Source organism: Accipiter gentilis, chromosome 5 (genome assembly GCF_929443795.1).
Source record: "Accipiter gentilis chromosome 5, bAccGen1.1, whole genome shotgun sequence".
In the NCBI taxonomy this organism is placed as follows: Eukaryota; Metazoa; Chordata; class Aves; order Accipitriformes; family Accipitridae; genus Astur; species Astur gentilis.
The window spans coordinates 14,958,744-14,976,291 of record NC_064884.1 but is presented as its reverse complement, the minus strand read 5'-3'; the positions used below and the strand labels follow the sequence as shown (position 1 = coordinate 14,976,291).

The 17,548-nt window shown below is 44.7% G+C and overlaps 1 protein-coding gene across 4 annotated transcripts in view; it reads left to right on the top strand.

Moving 5' to 3' along the window:
- Positions 1–17,548, top strand: part of PAK5 (p21 (RAC1) activated kinase 5) — an 89,702-nt gene that overhangs the window by 45,362 nt on the left and 26,792 nt on the right. For all 4 annotated transcript variants that reach the window (XM_049801221.1, XM_049801217.1, XM_049801219.1 and 1 more), the window contains one exon: positions 4,863–5,077. In XM_049801221.1, the coding sequence (XP_049657178.1) occupies positions 4,874–5,077 (204 nt within the window). In that variant the 5' untranslated portion in view covers positions 4,863–4,873. The remainder of the gene's footprint in view (positions 1–4,862; positions 5,078–17,548) is intronic.

Sequence of the window (17,548 nt, the reverse complement as noted above, 5' to 3'; positions counted from 1 at the left end):
CCTCGGTTCCTGCAGCAGCTGGATGGAGCTGTGTTACAACTGTTCAGCAGGCACCAGCAGAGCTGGCAGTACTCCTCTCTTGGGCCGAAGCTTGAATAACGTAAATACTGCCATTATAAAAGGTTTTGGGTAGCTGTATCTAAAGAGCACAGCTCACATTTCTCCTGCTATTCCTCCTCCTTCCCCATTCCCCAATGGCACAGCTGGGACCAGCACCGCTGTAGTTTACTCAGCCATCATCAGCAGGAGAGGTGGTACTTTATTCTGATATTCTCTGCCAGTATTGTGTTTTCCTCCAGTAAACGTCATGTCCATATTTTTTTCCATCATGGCTTTGGTAAAGAAAGTCCTTTGTCTTTATTCTTGTGGCATGGTTGGACTGTGGGTTGGAGGAGCCCCTCAGCATTGTGGCCCTGAGCTGAACACAAAGTTACCTTCTGGCTCCCCCACTTAAGAACAGACTTGCTCTTGGTCTCACACTGTCACGCTTACTAAATTCTTTGTTTGCTGTAACTGTAGGACCACCTCCTTCAAACATCCTACTTAGAAACACAAAATTAATGTGCTGCATCATTTCAGCATCAGGGCGAGTAAAGTATTTCTGTAGAAATACACCATTGAAGCCGTGTAATGGTGAGTCCTGTTTTTTCTTCCCCCCTGAAGCTAGCTGAAAGCCCACTGCCATCAACAGTAGCTGTTGTTAGGACAGGTTCCCCCAGCCCCTTGTGTTGAATATCACCATACACCACATATGTGCGGTTGAGATCAGCCAGACTATTCATTGGCAAAGCACATGCAAGTGGAGGACAGACAACCTGGTTGTGCTCATCCCCACAAAAATAGCAACAAATTACAAGTACGATACCTCTCATTTCCTCTCATTCTGTGGGGGAAGCACAGGAGGAGCTGGATGGAGAGATGGCATTTGCTGAGACCTGGCACAATCAGGAGTATGTTGGAGGCTGTCGGGAAGAATTAAGTTAAGGGTGAGTGCTCTGGCATGGGGAGGATTGGGTGAGGATGCCGCACAGGCAGCTCCAAAGAGCTGCCCTGATTGCCCTGTTGTCTGTGGGATGTTTCCCTAGCTAATCCCATTAGGAAATCAGGGTTTCTTAACAACTGCAAGAGGATTGCTGTTTTGCATGACAGAGAATGGATAGGTGCCTGAATGAACTTTAAGCTCATAAATGTTACGAAATTTCTATCAAGAGTACAAAATGTATGTTGCGCATGCATTATCCAACATCCTGGAAAGATTCATCATTTCTCTTCAAAGCACTTAGGTACCTCTTATTCCTAAAAGAATTTGATAAACCTTGAAGAGCTTTCTCATTTATTCACTTGTCCAGGATGTTTTCTGTTTCCACACCTGATTAAATGAGTAAATGCTTTATGTTTTGTATCATATCAGTAAAGCTATGGCAAAAATTAAATAATCTCTCCTTTTCTGAGGCCTGAGGATCAAGCACATTAGTGGGGACTGAATGAGGGCTCTTACAAGCCAGGAGCAAGAGGTTTCACAGGCTCATCTGCCCCAAACCCACATCCTCAGACAGCTAAAGAAAACAAGTAGCATCAATCCCGTTCTTGGAGAGAAATTGGGGGAAATAAAGTTTCCTTGCAATTGCTCTGTATATTAGAGGGACCACAGTAAGGAGAGGTCAGCTTTGCAGTGAAATGGGGAGAGCTTGCTGGCTGATGAAGCAAAGCAATAGCGAGTGCACAACATTTATTATTGATACCCTTAAGAGCCAGTCAAGGCTCTGCACCTTTTGGTAGCACCAAGCAGCTGTTTACAGAGCTGGTGGAGAGGCAGCACGGGCCAGGGCTGCTGTCAGCCAGGTTTCCTGGTCACCTTTTACAGGCACAGCCCCACAGGAGATGTTCTGCAGCCACCGAGTTGCATAGCATTTTTTGCTTTTGCCCCCATGGCTGAATCCATCCCTTGCTGTGTGAGGGGCCAGTATCGCTGTGTCTCCTGCTATAACTTCACAGTCGATTTAAGCTGATCTAAGCATGAGCTGCAGTCAACAGGTGAGGGGCACAAGACCCACTGCCCAGACGCCAGACACCATCCCTGTGCAAAAATGTGGCCTTGGCATTGGCTTTAGATTAAAATATTCTACTGAGAAAGAGGACCCAGTGGGCCAAATTCCACATTTGCTTCTAGCTGCAATGGTGTTGAAACATGAGACCACAATATATCAAAGAGCAATTTAAGAACAAAAAAGAGTAATACCTTGTTGAATGAATCTGCTGTATATTTAAAAAGAGACAATATGCAGTATGCCAGCTGATATGCTTTTATTTACCTGATGTTTGGGGCTCTGGAGGACTTCAAGCATCCAACAGCTGCATTAGGGTCCAAGTCCAGCAGGAAACCCTGCAAGTACTGGCATTGATCAGATGAAGTAGCACATGTCTAGAGCTGATGGTTTAAAATGTGACTCCAATAGGTCTCTTAGATTCAGTTCCCAGAGGGTGAATGAAATCAATCCAGTGCCATTGATCTGTAGCCAGCTGTGATTTGTGGAGCCCCACAGATGAGCAGTGAATACAAGCTACTACCTGAACTGGCAGCTGCCTCTGAGCCTTGAAAAGAAATAATCTTTGACCAGAGACCAATCATGCTGGCTTTGGGTTAGGCTGGAAACACCTCTGCAAGTGCCACAAGGTACCCAACGTGCCAATGACATTAAAAATAAAGAGATCACAGTGTTGGAAGTAGAAAAAGGACTAGAGAGCAAGGTGATCGTAAGAGGTTTCAGGAGAGGAAGGTGAGGCAGATACCAGAGTTAACAGAGCTAGAGAGAGACTGACAAAACAGCAGAAGATTTGGAGGGAGTTCAGAGAAGGGGAGCAAAGCCAGAGGGAGGTGTGGAAGATGAGACCTGTGAAGAAAGGCCAATGGGAGCAGGTCTACTCCATCTAAAGAAAATACGCACCAGGGAGACATAATCACCTGCAAACTCACAGGGGGGACTTACAAAGCAGCCAGCAATCAATTTTCAAATAATGGACCTGATCCTTCAATAAAGTAGTAAGAGGGAATGAGGGTGGAATAAATACCTGATTTATCATCCCATCCTTTTTTGCAGCAGCAAGGCAGCTGTACTTTCTTCCCTGAGCTTCTCCTCTCCACCTCCTGAATCATAAAGTCAGGGCAGCACCTTTACAGCTGAGTCTCTCCTGTCATGCAAGAGGTTTTATAGAGCTGCCAGCCTCCTCATCCAGCTGCATTTCAGGCAGACGCTGCTCAAGGACTTACCAAGCCCTGCTTGAAATGGGCATGAGATCAAGGTGGAAGGCTATTTTGAAACAGGAGAAAGCAGGTAGAGGACTTTTCCAAGACAGGACAGTATTTAATTGAAAAGCAACAGGACCTCTGTCTGTTTCCTTGGGACCAGGAGCTTCTCCTTGCCTTAGGCAGCAGGTTTCTGGAGTCCTTCAGAAATTCTGCTCTGAACTTGCCTCAATATAACCATTAGATTCCACTTTGTTGTAAGGTGGGACCCACCAAACCTAAGGGTTAATCCAGATCATGAGTGTATTGGCTGTGTCCTAGGCCAACAGAGTGAGCAAATACCTTCATCCCTTTCAGTTTGCAGTTCATGCCTCCTTCCACTTTGCCTCTGAAACCTCTCTTGCCCCAGCTATCTGCCTGGGCTCCCTGTGTGCCCTGCACATCCTCCTGCTGCTTTCCCAAGGCTCCTCAGGATGGGCAAAGCAGATGGGAGGAAGGCAAACAAACCCACTCTGGTCAGGAAATAACAACTAACATAGTTGACCAAAAAGGTCACTTTCTATAGAGCAAGTACTGTGACGATTAGCTTTACCAGGCAGCCAGGTCGACCAAGGTGCCTCCAGCAACGCACAAGCTTGGAAGGTCACATTTCCTCCGGCAAGCCTCCAGTTCCTTGCTTGCATAGCACTGGGGGGACTCCTCTCTCTTCTCCACACCACCTGCACAAAGGCTAAAGGAGCTGATCCTTCCTCCTGGGCCTTAAAAGGAGTAGAACCGTCACTGTAATGAATCCCACCTGAGTCTGCTCGCCAGGAGCCAGCAAGCTGCACCCTCCCAGGCATAATAAACCTCGGTGCTTCGGGCATGGGGTTCTCTCACAGCAAATTGTTTCTCTCCCAAAGGAGAAGTCAGGCCATGTAAATATGATGATTATAGCAGCTGATGTGTGATACTTTTTTTAAGGAGGACCCTTTATGAATGCAGATGAAGGCCCTTAGACCAGGCTGGAATTAGATTTGAGCTCTCTGTCTATTCGCATCCCTGAAAGGGCGTAGGATTAAACCCCACTTTCACTGCTGCTGGGTGAGATCTAGATACGAACGTAGCGGGGCTGGGCTCTCATCTGGGATGGGTTGTCTTTTCCCCAAGGTCTGGCATATAGATTTAGGACACAGAGCTGTGTGTGCATTTGCTCACCATGTATACCATGTGCTGTCCTCCAAGCAAAGCTGTATGCTGCTGTTGGTAGACCTCAGGGCTGTGAGCTTTCATGGCATGCATCTTTCAGCATGAGCAGAGCCACAGAGAGAGGACTAGAAAGTAGGACCTGGGGCTTTCTCTTCTAGGAGTAGAAGCATTTCCTTGTTTCATAAGGTATTACTTACATGTATAGATTAGAGACTGGGTTAATTTCTTAAAATCTCAGATCCGGGAGAGGAGGTCAGATAAGTGCTTTCCTTGCGTAGATCTCAAAGACGGTATGTGCAGAGTAAGGTAGGTATTTGGCTAATAATATCTACTGAAATTATACAGTAGAGAGAATGGCTCTAGATTGCAACAGGGCATAAAGATGTCTGTTTTTTTTCTTTTCTTTCCGGTTTCCCTATGGCTTCTCCAGATTTTTCCACCATGTTCGGAAAGAAGAAGAAAAGGCTTGAAATTTCTGGGCCCTCGAACTTTGAGCATCGGGTTCACACTGGCTTTGACCACCGGGAGCAGAAGTTCACGGGACTACCTCAACAGTGGCACAGCTTGCTGGCAGACACGGCAAACAGGCCAAAGCCTATGGTGGATCCCTCATGCATCACTCCCATCCAGCTCGCGCCTATGAAGGTATCATGCAAAGTCACCTTTGAATTTCCTAACCTACCTTTAATTGCATGTAACCTTAATGAAGTACCAATAGCGTCTGTCCTGGGAAACACACATGGCTGGGGAGTGTACAACTACAGAGAGAGCTGCAAATCCAAATATTTAATAGTAGAGGTGCAAGGAAAATTGTTATATGTATAAAACTTGTACAAATGTCGCAGAAGAGTGTGAGTCATGGGTCTTGCATGGGCCATGCCTTTGCGCTCCCGGGCTGCAGAAGAAAAAGCCACAAGTCCTGGTGGAGGCCCAAAATTACGCTCCTCTGCAGCATAAAGCACTTTGATAATTAATTTAAGAATGGTGCTGTAGGCAAAGGCAGTTTGGAGCAAGGGAGAGAGGGAAAAGTACAACAAAGGAAAAGAATTAAATTGCTTGTTCAGCCAGGCAAGGAACTCGGGCAGGGATCTCATTGCCACCCAGCGCTGCCTGGAGGGTGTAACTCAGGTGATGGAGCTGAGGTTCTCGCCAGGTGGTAAAATGAGGGGATGCAGCCCCAAGTTGTGGCTTGGGAGGTTCAAGCTGGACAGCTGGGGAAAAAACTTGGCTCGGAGGGTAGAGCAGTACTTGACAGGGCACCGGCACCGCTCTGGTATCCCCATCCTTAGAGGCTCAGGATTCAGGTAGACAAATTTGCCCTGATTTAGCAGCGTTTCTGGGATTGCATATCCTAACATACCAGTAAGTCACACCTGTGTACTGGTGCTAGCCTATACCACACCAGCCACATACATCTCACTGTCTTGCAGCTGAAAAATAACTTAAGGATTTCGTCTTTGTGTGGATTTTTCTGCAGCAGGGGAAAATCAGATAATCCTGAGAGCACAGGCCCTGTATTTATATTTGATAAGTGCTCTTTGCTAAATCTACATTTACTGCCTGCTCCTGAAGGACACTCATCACTTGCTGATCAGGACTGCTGGGTGTTGCTACAGGACAAGGGGGATAAAACCAAAGTCTTGATTTTTGCTGTAATAAAATATCTTCCTGTATAATAGAGGCCCAGAATAATGAGGAAAAAGGTAGGCAAACCTTTTCCTGCTAGGGGAGGAGAGCAAATTTGTTCCACAGCCCTTCTTGACACCAAAATATCCCTGGGTGTTTTGACATGAATGCATAAAGATGTTTTAAAATTTAAAAAAATCAGTTTACTATCTTGCAGCAGTACCATCTCTTTTCTGCAGTTCTGGAGCCATAAATGCATAAGCTTGTAAAGTTTTAAAATGTATTAGCTTTCTTAGCACCATACAGGCAATATGACTCTGGGTCTCAGCCTGAAAATCGATATATGCATAGCTTGATTCACAAGCTGAGTCCCATTGAAGCAATACACACTGTGGGGTGTGAAGGATCAAGCCCCAAATGAGGAATTGCCGCATTTTGTAGTGGAGAAAATCACTGTCAGTTATTTCCAAGAAATTGTCAATTCTTGCTTTTCTGTCTGTGTATCAGAGGTCTACATAGGCCTATATATCAGGGGTCTATATGTGCGCATATACTAGGGATGCACTTCTGAACTAAACCATCCTGTGCCAGGAAGGGGCTGGGGCCAGGAGCCAAAATACAGCTCCCAAGATGAGCTTCCAGTGTAGCCTTAGGCCATGGTGGTCCTTGATGCAGCCATGCATCCCACGACATCTTCCCAGAATGTGTGTCCTGGGGACAGGGTGCCTGCAATTTGGTCCCCATCTTGGCAGCGGCCATGGGGCCGAGCACAATCAAGTCCATCTGCGGAGGGACCTGCAGGAGGGGTTTTCTGCTTAGATGGAAGATGTGAATTTGGAAGCAGATTACCCAAATAGTAGTTAATTGCATGCCACTGCTCTGCAAGTAAAGTTAGAGGAGGAAATGTGTTTAAGACAAGAAATTGTGCCTTCGCCCTCTGGTTACTTTCCCTGAGACTCAATTACAGCCTATTGAAATGGGCCTCCATAATAGTGCTAGAAAAAACAGGTTAGTTTTAATAGCAACTAAGAGGCATTGACCGTCATCTGAGAATTTGCTTTTAACTCTATTGCAAGATAACATTTTGCTCTATGTTTATAAAGAATTAACACGCCTTGTTTTGATATAACTTAGCTTATGGAGGGAAACTGAGTTGTGGCCACTTTAAGAATATTTAATGTTGCTAAACTAGTTCAGCATAATCATTTAATTTAGACAATTTTTTTTATGTGTGCTCATGCACCAGCACCTTGAGTTCTGTTGGAAGGTTATTTAGGCACTGAGGACTTCAGTGAGAACTGAAGATTTAAAATACACTTGCAATTCATCAAGACAGAAACCAAAGGTTCCGAGATCTCAATATTGTTTACAACTTTTCTCTTTTCCACCCAGCAATAGATAGTTTAATTAACACACTTGTGAAAGCACTGAGGTTTAGCAGAAGAAGATTCATAATTGTGTCCTGAGTCACAGTATTAAGTCAGGCTGAGGCATTTGGCCAGAATTAGTTCATGCCATGGTTTCAGGTCATACAGCAGCTCTGTAACTCCTCTATTCTGCACTCCTAAATTTATTCTCTAATTACTTCAGTATATTGACTACCTGTATGGTGTGAGGCAGAAGTGTTCCTGCTAATAGGCACTTCTTCGTGACTGAAGAGTAACACAGATCATAAGAGGTAGACTTTGAGAGTACAATTTCTTGGTTACAGAACCAGTGTTTGCTTGCTTTGGGCTTCACCCAAAGATGAAGCAGAGGAAGGGAAAGAAGTTTCTTGACTTCTGTAGGTTTTGCAGCTTTCCTGGTTCGTGTTGTTTGCTTGTTTCTCAGTTTGCAAAGCAGATAGGATCTGATGGTACACAGTGTATCCCTTTGGGTAAAACCAATAAATGATAAATATTCTCACTGCTCCATCTATATTCAAAGGCAGCAGCAGCAATGACAAAGAGGCAGTGCCCTGGGCTCCCAAATATCCTGGGGGATGTCATCGCTGTGCCTCTGCGTAGGCTGTGATGAAAGGCTTGTAGTGCTTTCGCACGCAGGTGACAGTGGCTTGTCATGGTAATATCAGCGTTTGAATCCAAACCTGAGCTGACTGTACAAATTCATTCATTTCAAGTACAAGGAGAGACAATAATGGGATTCCCCTTCTCGGTGTGGGTGACCCAGATACCAGCAGAGTATTGTGTATTTCAGATGCTAACACGAGTCAGTAAAATGTGGCAGAAAAATTGATGAAAAATAGGAAGCAACAGTGGTCTTGATAGGCTTGGGGTGTGGAGGCAGGGGGGTTTCAAAAAAGGCTGATTTTTCACCAAAAACTTCTCTGCATGAAAAATGTAAACCGCCTGTGTGTTCGTGTACTTAAAATAGGCTTCATGAAGTCTGAGATCCTGATGTCAGGCTTCTCAGTCCTCTTGCTTCAGTACTTTGTAGTTGTGCCGTGTATACCTGGAGCTCATGGTTTGCATGTTTGCCCTCTGCACACAATATGCTTGGCCTGTCATCACTGTTACACTACACAGGAGCTTCAATTTGTTGCCACACTTTGATTTTTGGAAAGCTTCAGGATCAACTGAAATCAGAAACTAAGCAAATGCATTGTCCTTAGGCAGTAAAACTAATTCTTCATGGTTTTTCCACTCTGCTCAAAATACTAGGAAAACAAACACCAGAACCCTTATTTTGGGGATTTTTGCTGAAAGAGCTTAGCATTGGCTTTGTAAAGATGCTCTGTTAAGATGCTTGAATGTCTGCTGCTGTCAGTGGGAACAGGATGGCACTGAAGACTTGTTAAAATCTATTCTGTTTCCTGGTGCAGCAAGCAGCTGAGCATCCTCACTTCTGTCAAGTTACTGGAGGAAAAAATGCCATTTTTTTCTGAAAAAAACACCACACTGGGGTTATTCTTCAGTTGTCTATGCTGGTACATGCGTGAAGCCTCCACCTCTTTGCTTTTGTTGATGCTTTGGGTAGTCTTGCCCATCCACACCATCAGCAAGATCAAGGAACCCAACTTGAGGATGACATACATGGTGGTGGGCTTGTCCTTGAGTAAAGAGGAAGGGTGCTGTGAGTATTTGGGTGGCCAAATATATAGAGGCACCAAGAGGACTGAATCCTTCCGGCTGGGACCTCTGCAAGTCCTCTCCTCTGAGCACATTGCAATAAATCCAACCATGCTCATGTGGTGGAATTTCACATTTCCTGAATTTTCTCCCCTGTTTCCATCCCTCGAAAACACAGGATGTAAGGGCATGAGGGCTTTCGCTGCCCCGTGGTATCTGACATGCACCAAGATGAGCATTAGCACAGCTTGGCAATGCAGAGGCATCAGTGTTCAGCCAGCAAAAGCAGAGCGAATCCTCAGCTTGACATTGATGCTGTATTGTCAGGAAAATGGAAAAAGCCTCTTCTGTGCTGTGTTGAGCTGCTTTAAAAGTAGAGGAAACATCGTCCTTTCTATCACTTCAGCAAAATGCCCTTGAATGCCCCACGGCTGGGCTGAGATGTACATTAATTGTGTCATCCATTAATTGCACAGTTCATTTACCTTGTGTCCTGCAACGTGTGGGTGTTGCAGGGCAGAGAATTTCTGTAGGAGACAGACTACAGAGTCGCTGGCTTTTCTGTCTCTCTTTCATCCTCATGTTTCAGTGGTCTAATCTATATGTTTTGTCTTACTAGTTTTAGTTTTTCTCACTTCTGCATCTCAAACATTGACCTTGATACTGGTGAGTTAACTGTAATCTTTAAAACCTTTCTAAGTTTCTACTGCTATATTTCAGCCTTTCTATTACACAGGGAAAAAATCATCAGAAAATGAGTTACTGGTCATGGCCCTTTTAATAGCTCTGACATGAAAATCAAAGCTTCTGTTTACTGTGCGTGTTGACAGAAGGAGAAGCAGATATTCCTCTTCCCCATCCTATTTGGCCTCTTAAAGTATTTCCAGCAATGAAATTCAAGCCTTGTTTAAGGTGTCATTTTCTTCCTACATTAACATGCTTTCCTTGCTTAGGTGGAAGACACTAAGCATTTGCACAGAGCCGTGCACAGTGGTGCTGAGTGGCTGAAGACATCAAAGAGGGGAGGTGGGCGGGGGTCCTTGTCTGGGCTTGAGTGGTCAGAAATGTCCTGCTCTCATTAGATAACCCACAGCCCTCTCCTCCTGCTTGGAATTGCGCAGGTGAAATGCCTGACCAGGAAAAGGGGGATTTAGAAATAAAGAGCTGCTCAGAGGCTTTGCCCCCTGCTTGGGGGCAGATGGACAGAGCGGTGGTTGTCCTGACCTGTCTTCCTTGCCCTCCCAAATTTCTACCTCTCCTTCTTGATAGCGCCTTCTTTTTATTTACTCCTCCTGTCGTACCTCTGTAGATGGGACAGTCTGAACTTTTCTCTTGAAGAAGGTTGACTCCCATCCCACCAGGATGCCGTGGATCCATGGTGCTGCTCTTGCTGGGACAGGACCTGGAAGGCTGCTGACATCTCGTGGGCTTTCCTTGTAACCACATCATGAAAATTCATGCTTAATAACTCACATTTCCTAATCACACACTTTGCAATTGCACGCTGGGCCTGGCGGATGCTCAGCTTGGTGAAAGGGGGGGGTATCTTCAAAAAGGGCAAGAGCCAACACCTTGCAGCATAGGAGATTCTGGGTGGAAGGGAAATGTCTTGCCAGCAAGCATGGTTGAGCAGCAGGACAGCAGCCTGGGCGGACTGTGGGATCTCAGCCTTTGGAGAGGGCAAAATTTTATGGACAATGCCCTTAGAAGCCTGACTGGACTTTGACGTTAGCCCTGCTCTGAGCAGGAGGTTGGACTGGATGACCTGCAGAGGTCCCTTCCAGCCTAATTTCTTCTGTGATTATCTTAATCTACAAGTGATTATGGTCAGATTTGCAATACTCCTTTAAGGCAGCCCCACTTTCAATTTACTTTGATAGCTAAAGAGGAATGCGTTTGATGCTACATGGTGCCAGAAGAAACTACTGCAACATATTTAAGTAGAAGCTTTTCTTTCAAAGGGATAATGCATCACTCTTGAGGGCTATTTGATTTACCATGTTCTTAAGTGGCAATACTGCTTCAGTTTTATCTCCATACCCTCCCTGTACAGATATAGTACAAATATGCCACCTAGTGTCCATGGATGTGTCTTACTGTGACATTTGCTTGGTGTGAGAAGAGCCAAGTTGCCGATTTTGTGTAATCTTGCAGGAAATCTATCACTGTACAAATAAAAATCGGCCACAGTATGAAAAAATGCAAGAAGAACACAGCTCAGAAGGTTTTTATTATTTATATCACTAGGTTAATACCTTTCTCATATGTACTACATGTACAAAGGAAACCTTTGGTTTTATTTCTGATTGTCTGATTTCAGGAAATTACAGGTTTTTATGTAAGTCCTTTAGAAGAATATTGCTGCTGCTTGTGAAGTTGAGTTCGAAAAGAGAGAAAATGCTTGAATAAAAGAATAGGAAGAAATTTTTCAGATCAGTAGTTCATTTTATGGAAAATGCAGTTTCACTGTAAGGAGTGTCAGCTGGAAGAGAATACACTTTGGAGATCAGAAATTGTTTGTTTCAGGTTTTTCTGTCAAAATATTTAAATATTTTGGTTTCAAAGATCAAAGCAGCCTTGGATGTGAAGTGCCCCAGGAAGCAACCCAGAGTGGGGCTGTTACAGCAGCTTGTCTTCTGACACCACCATGGCAGGAGCTGCCTGTCCCTCTCCACTGATGGACCCTGAGCAGGGCAGTCAGGTGAGGTAAAAAACTGCTGGAGGACTAAAGTTAAGGGAGAGGAATGCTATTGCTCCAGTAATACAATTTCTCCTTTCCTTGGACCCTTGTCAGGTCTTCTGCTTACCCATATCCACATTATCCACATACATTCAATGACATTAATACATCATCATCTCTGTCAACAGTGCATGAACTGGTGCATGGATTTTTTACTCAAGTGTCACGCTGGCAACCTAGAGTCATCATAAAATGAAGCCAAGCCTGTCAGTGTTTAAGAGGCATTTGGACAATGCCCTTAATAACATGCTTTAACTTGGTCAGCCTTGAATTGGTCAGGCAGTTGGACTAAATGATTGTTGTAGGTCTCTTCCAACTGAAATATTCTGTTCTATTCTATTCTGTTCTGTTCTATTCTATTCTGTTCTATGGAAGCACCTCTTTTTAGCTGATGCGTTCTCTGTTCTTTATAGTTTTGAGTTTCTGGCTTTCTGAACAGCAAAGTGCCTGATCAGCTTTTTAGCAGCAGCTCGTTCATTTTCATACCATTGCTTTTCAGACTATCGAAGCACTTCATCCAGCCTAACTAGAAATTGTTTTTCTAGAGCCTCATTTGGAGAAGAAAAAGTAGCATCATTATCATTTCACATTGACTCAAAACACAAAATGTTCCTCAGTTTTTCAGTTCAGCTAATGAACCAGAAAATCAATTATTCACATAATTTTTCTGACCAAGATATTTGTCCCTCATAATAAACCCCTCAGGTTCAGCCAGGTATGTTAGGAGGGTCTGTCTGCAGCTGAACTGCAGACACCAGCATCAGGGTTTACAGGCAGGACCTGGCCATCCTAGAGAAACACTGAGGTTGCCAGTAAAAAAATCTCTCCTAGCACACAGAATAAATACTGTAAGTGGCGAAACAAGCTTCTCGCATTCCATCTTATTTCTATCCTTTAAATGTGCTCAGATGATCCAGGAGTAATGCCTGCAGAAGTGTGGTTTTCAGAGGTGGTCCCTCTAGCTAAGACAGGTAGCACTGGGTAGGGAACAATGCTTTGGTCCATGTTGGACCGTGTAGACAAGATCAGCACTGCACAAAGGCTTTAAGTGCATCATTTTGCACCTCTGCCTTGGAAGGGTGGTAATCAGTTACCTGCTGATCCTGTCCCTCATTTAAAAGGTCCCCGACATCCCCGAAGGAGCTTGCCCTACCAATACCCTACTCCTGCAGGCACATGGAGGCAGGCTTACACGCACATCTGCGCAGTCCCACTGAGCTCAATGAGCTCTATCCCTGGAGTAGTGTCAGAGTTTGCTGTCTGGAGGGTGGAGATCTGGGGATGTTGTTAAGAAATCCTTCGTTATCTGAGTAAACTTTGTTCATGCAACAGTTGGCATTGATTTGAATTGGTCTGCTCACATGAGAAAGGAGTTACTTTACCTGGGCCTGCAGCAATAATAGACAATAATATAGATTACAGACTTCTGTGGGTAAAAGTAGTTCTCTCCGATATGATTAGTAAAATAATGTTTTTAAATGCTCTTTGGACCAGCATTGTGATTTTAAGTAATATTAGCAGTGGAGGAATCTTGCAAGGGCAAACTTTAGTTCTATTAATGAAAGCTTATGTGGGTGAGCAGAACTTTTCAATACGCTAAGTAAAGATTGAAAATAAATTTAGAGTTCACAGTCTACATCTGCTGAGGCAGACTAGCCTGCTTTAGAGCTAAAAAAACACATTAACCTGTAGGTCTACACATAAAAGGGGCAAAGTCTCAGTGTCAGCATTTCAGAAATTGAATCTGGTCTCCTCTGGGAATACCAGACTGGGAATACTCTCCAGGTAGTGCTGTATAACCTGGAATGAGCCAGGAATTAGATCCTGAGCAAGGACACTCGTAATCAGGTTCTTTTTTTAACATGGAAGTTAGTCCCTGAAGACAAATTTATAGGAAACTGTTTCAGTAACTCCTCTCGCTGGCTTGCGTGCCCTGATAAATGAGCCACGCTCCCAGCTTGCTGCCTGGAGGTGGAGGGCTCTGGCTCCATCGCTGCTAACATGACTGTTGTTTCCTTCTCATTTGTTTAGCTAAGCTTTTTACCTCCAAAACTTTCCCTGCGCTGGCGCATAAGATCTCTGGGGCCAGAAGCGGGGCTCGGGCCCATGAAGGACCAGGCAGGCAGAGGTGATGCTTCAGGGCGGCTGCTGCAGCGGTAGGGCCCTTCTGGTTTCTGTACCATGGCAGTGATCCCCTAGAGCAAAGCATGGAAAATAAACGGTAAAATGTAAGCAGTAAATGCTTGCTCCAGTAAACGTGGAAAGGCTGAATGTGTTTTACCAAGCTTCAGCCAAATAGTCGCTTGGCTCAGCTGAGAAAGATGATGGAGTAAAACACCCTGGGAGATTTCTTATTTTCCATGGACTGGCCGAACCTCCAGTAGTGCTGCTGACGTCCCTCAGATATAAAGTTGGCATTAATGTTAGAAAATCTCGGCTCATTTCGTCGGTGGCCGGCAGTGGAAAACGCTAGGTGGCAGCAAGAAATCTCTGGAAGTTCATCTCCCTGCGTGTCAAAAGCAGATCCAGACAGCAGAAGTAATGAGAAATCTGCTTGGGCATCCTGATGGCATTTGTTCAAGGCAGACGTTTTAGCCCGCTTCCTAACAGGTCTGTGGAGGGGATTTCCATATAAAATTGGTCACGCAGCATTTGCACTCCGCATTGGCAGTAGGGCAGTGTTTGCTACTTCCCTTTCCATTTAACCATGCAATGACAATAATCATTCAGTAAGTACACGTTCTGCACATCTCCATGAAATATTTGTTCCTAAGTCTACTAATGAACTTGTTTGGGTCCATTGCACACCAGAACAGAAACCATTCTGGTTATAGTCCCACTAAATTAAACTCTATATTATAACCAAACAGCCAAGTTTATCCAATCCCAGCAGAGTTTAGTTCAAGAAGAGTAGTAAGATCAGGGGGAAAATAATGTTGCCAAGCAGCTCCCTTACCTGTGGAGCCAAAGCTCCAGGTGTAAATGTGTTTTTTTCTATCTCCTGCTCTGACATGATTAGATCTGGGCTTTGGTGTCTCTCTAGGAATTTGAAAGTGCTTTGCTGCTCATTCTTTCTTGTCTTCCCCTTCATGCAGCATCCAATTACACTAGACAAGTGCTGTGTATTATGGGGGAACAACGCTGACTTGCTTGTGGAGACTTTTAAATGCCTTTTCTGTTGTCTGTGGGATGAACTGTGTGGGCCAGAAAAAAAAATGGCATTTCAGCTACAGGTCTGTGGAAGAGAAATATTTAGGATGACCACGTCTGCTTTTTAATTGCCAAGATCAGATCCAACAGGCTTTAGTTATCTATCAAGATCACAGAGTTAAAAGAAGAGCAAGAGACCAAGTGTTACTGAATTTTACAGTTTTGTAGTCTGAACAAAACAGTAATTGCTATCTGTGTCCTAGTTTGCATTTAATAATTCCCACAGAGCACAGCACAAATGAAGATGCTTACTGCTACAACTTACGCTTCAATGTGAAGTAGCACTTTCCAGAAGCGTTGGGATGTATAGGCATAGAAAACTGGTTTAAACACACCAGCTTTTATGAACCACCCTGGCAAAATGCTCTGGGGCAGGAGATTGGGTCTGACTCCCATCCCACACCCTGAGCCAAGGGGAGCAGTCCCATTTCTCGCTTATCAGCAGTGCCTGCACGGGCTTCTCCTTCTTCCCGATTTTCCGTGTTGTCCAGCGAGGGTTGGAGGAAGGGGAGGGAGCAGCACTTTGTTAGGTAGATTAATTTATCAAGCGTGGCAGGACCAATCTGCCACTGGGGACAGAGTGCACTTGGTGGTGGTGCAGCCCAGCAAATCGAATCAAATTGAGATTACCCTAGAAATGTTTTAGCAGTTTCTTGTAAATGAGAGATTGTGGTGCCGTGCTGGGCACTCGCTGCAGAGCATCCTCTGAAATCTTCTGCCTTTGTTTGTTCCCATCAAGAAGGTGTTTGATTTGCACTTGTTGTTTACAAGAGTGAATAATTAAAGCATCAGATCAGGAAGCTCCTCATGTCTTTCCTCTCACCTGCCTAACTGTCAGATTTCTGCGCAAGGGGCGCTCTTTGCTCTAAGTCCACATTTGCAGGTGAAAATCGCTCCATGGGAGTTAGTACCAGGGCATTCCTATTGCTGCATTTCCCATTTAATAGCTGTCCTTGAAAAGAAAAACTAATATTTTTCCTTGGAAGAAAGAATGCTGCAGTTTACAATGCATATGAAATTATTTTGTGTTGTGATTTTGCTGATACAAATTCCTAAATTCTCTGAAATGAAAGAGTGAGGTTTCAGAAGATGAAGGAGCCCATAATACTCAGAGACATCAATCAGATTAAAAAGCACAGCTTACGTGTTTGTGGCCAGGAACCCACAATTTTAGTGAAGTACCTTGAAACTTTTTCACTATTTTTAAGGCCATGGGACTGAGGCATTTTTTGGCACAACACTGACTGCAGGATGATTTCTCCTGCTGTACCTTGACGGTTCCTTCCCTGCCAGTATGACCAGCATACCGCACGCATCATCCCACCCTTCCTTGGTGTGTTAATCCCAAATACGCAGGGCTGTGATTGCAGTGACTGTCTCAACCCTGAGCGGTACTTTGCTGGGCTCATGGGAGACGAGCCCCATCGATCTGCGAAAAGCTGGTTGCATGGCGCTTGGAACTGAGGCACTCATTGGCATCTTCTTCTGCTCGCTGCCTTCGCCTGATGATTTATGAAGTGGGAAGATAATTCACAACCCCCGCACTGCAGCTTCTCGAGCTGGCCTCTGTATGCTCTGAAACAGAAATGTTGACTTTGTCTTCAAACATCTGCCTATATAAAGCCTCCTTTGCTGTGGTAAATCACAGCAAAAAGTAATACAGTTTAAATTGTTTCTTCTAAATTATCTGACTGTCAAAATCCTCATTTTAATGGAAAGCGGGGAGATGACTGTGACTGCAGCAGAGTGACCCAAGAGCCTCTCCCCTCCTAAGCAAGTGCCCCACTGCCAGAGCTGTCAGATGAAGGAAAGTACTTCCCTAGCGTAAAATTTTATCACACTGGAATTTACTCAAGTATTTCAGAAAGCTCAATCAAACTGCAGCCAGAACTCTTTCACTGAGAAAAAAGCACCAGGATCATTAATTGGGTTAATGCTCCATCAACCTTGCATTTGTTAGTGGGCATGTTTAGGGCACGAGGGAAACCTCCGCCAGGGAAATGTCATCTGAGCTACAAAGACAGTTTATGCTGTGGTGCGACTTTATGAATTACAGACTGTCCCTCTCTTCAGGCTTTTTTAATTGGCATTGTTGGTCAAGAGCAAACTGTCGTCTCCACGGTGGCAGTCAGTACCCCTGTACCACGGTGGTCATTACAATAAACATACGTAGTGGTGAGCAAGACTGAAATGATGGGGTACTGTGTTTTACACTGCTCACCCTACTGTGGGGCTCGTCTCTCCGTGACTAGCCCACACCGACACCTTTCTGGCCTCTAGAATAAAATCTGCAATGGTGCCATGTGCCTTGGTGGTAGAAAGGCCATTTTTTTAAAATGCATATCAGCCCTGGGAAGACTCACACAATGTTGTGCCCCACTGGTTCCCAGCACTAATCATGGATAGATGTAAAATACTGACTCTGTGCCATAGAAGCAGTGTCAGTGGGCGCCTCGGCATCGGCACCGCGTG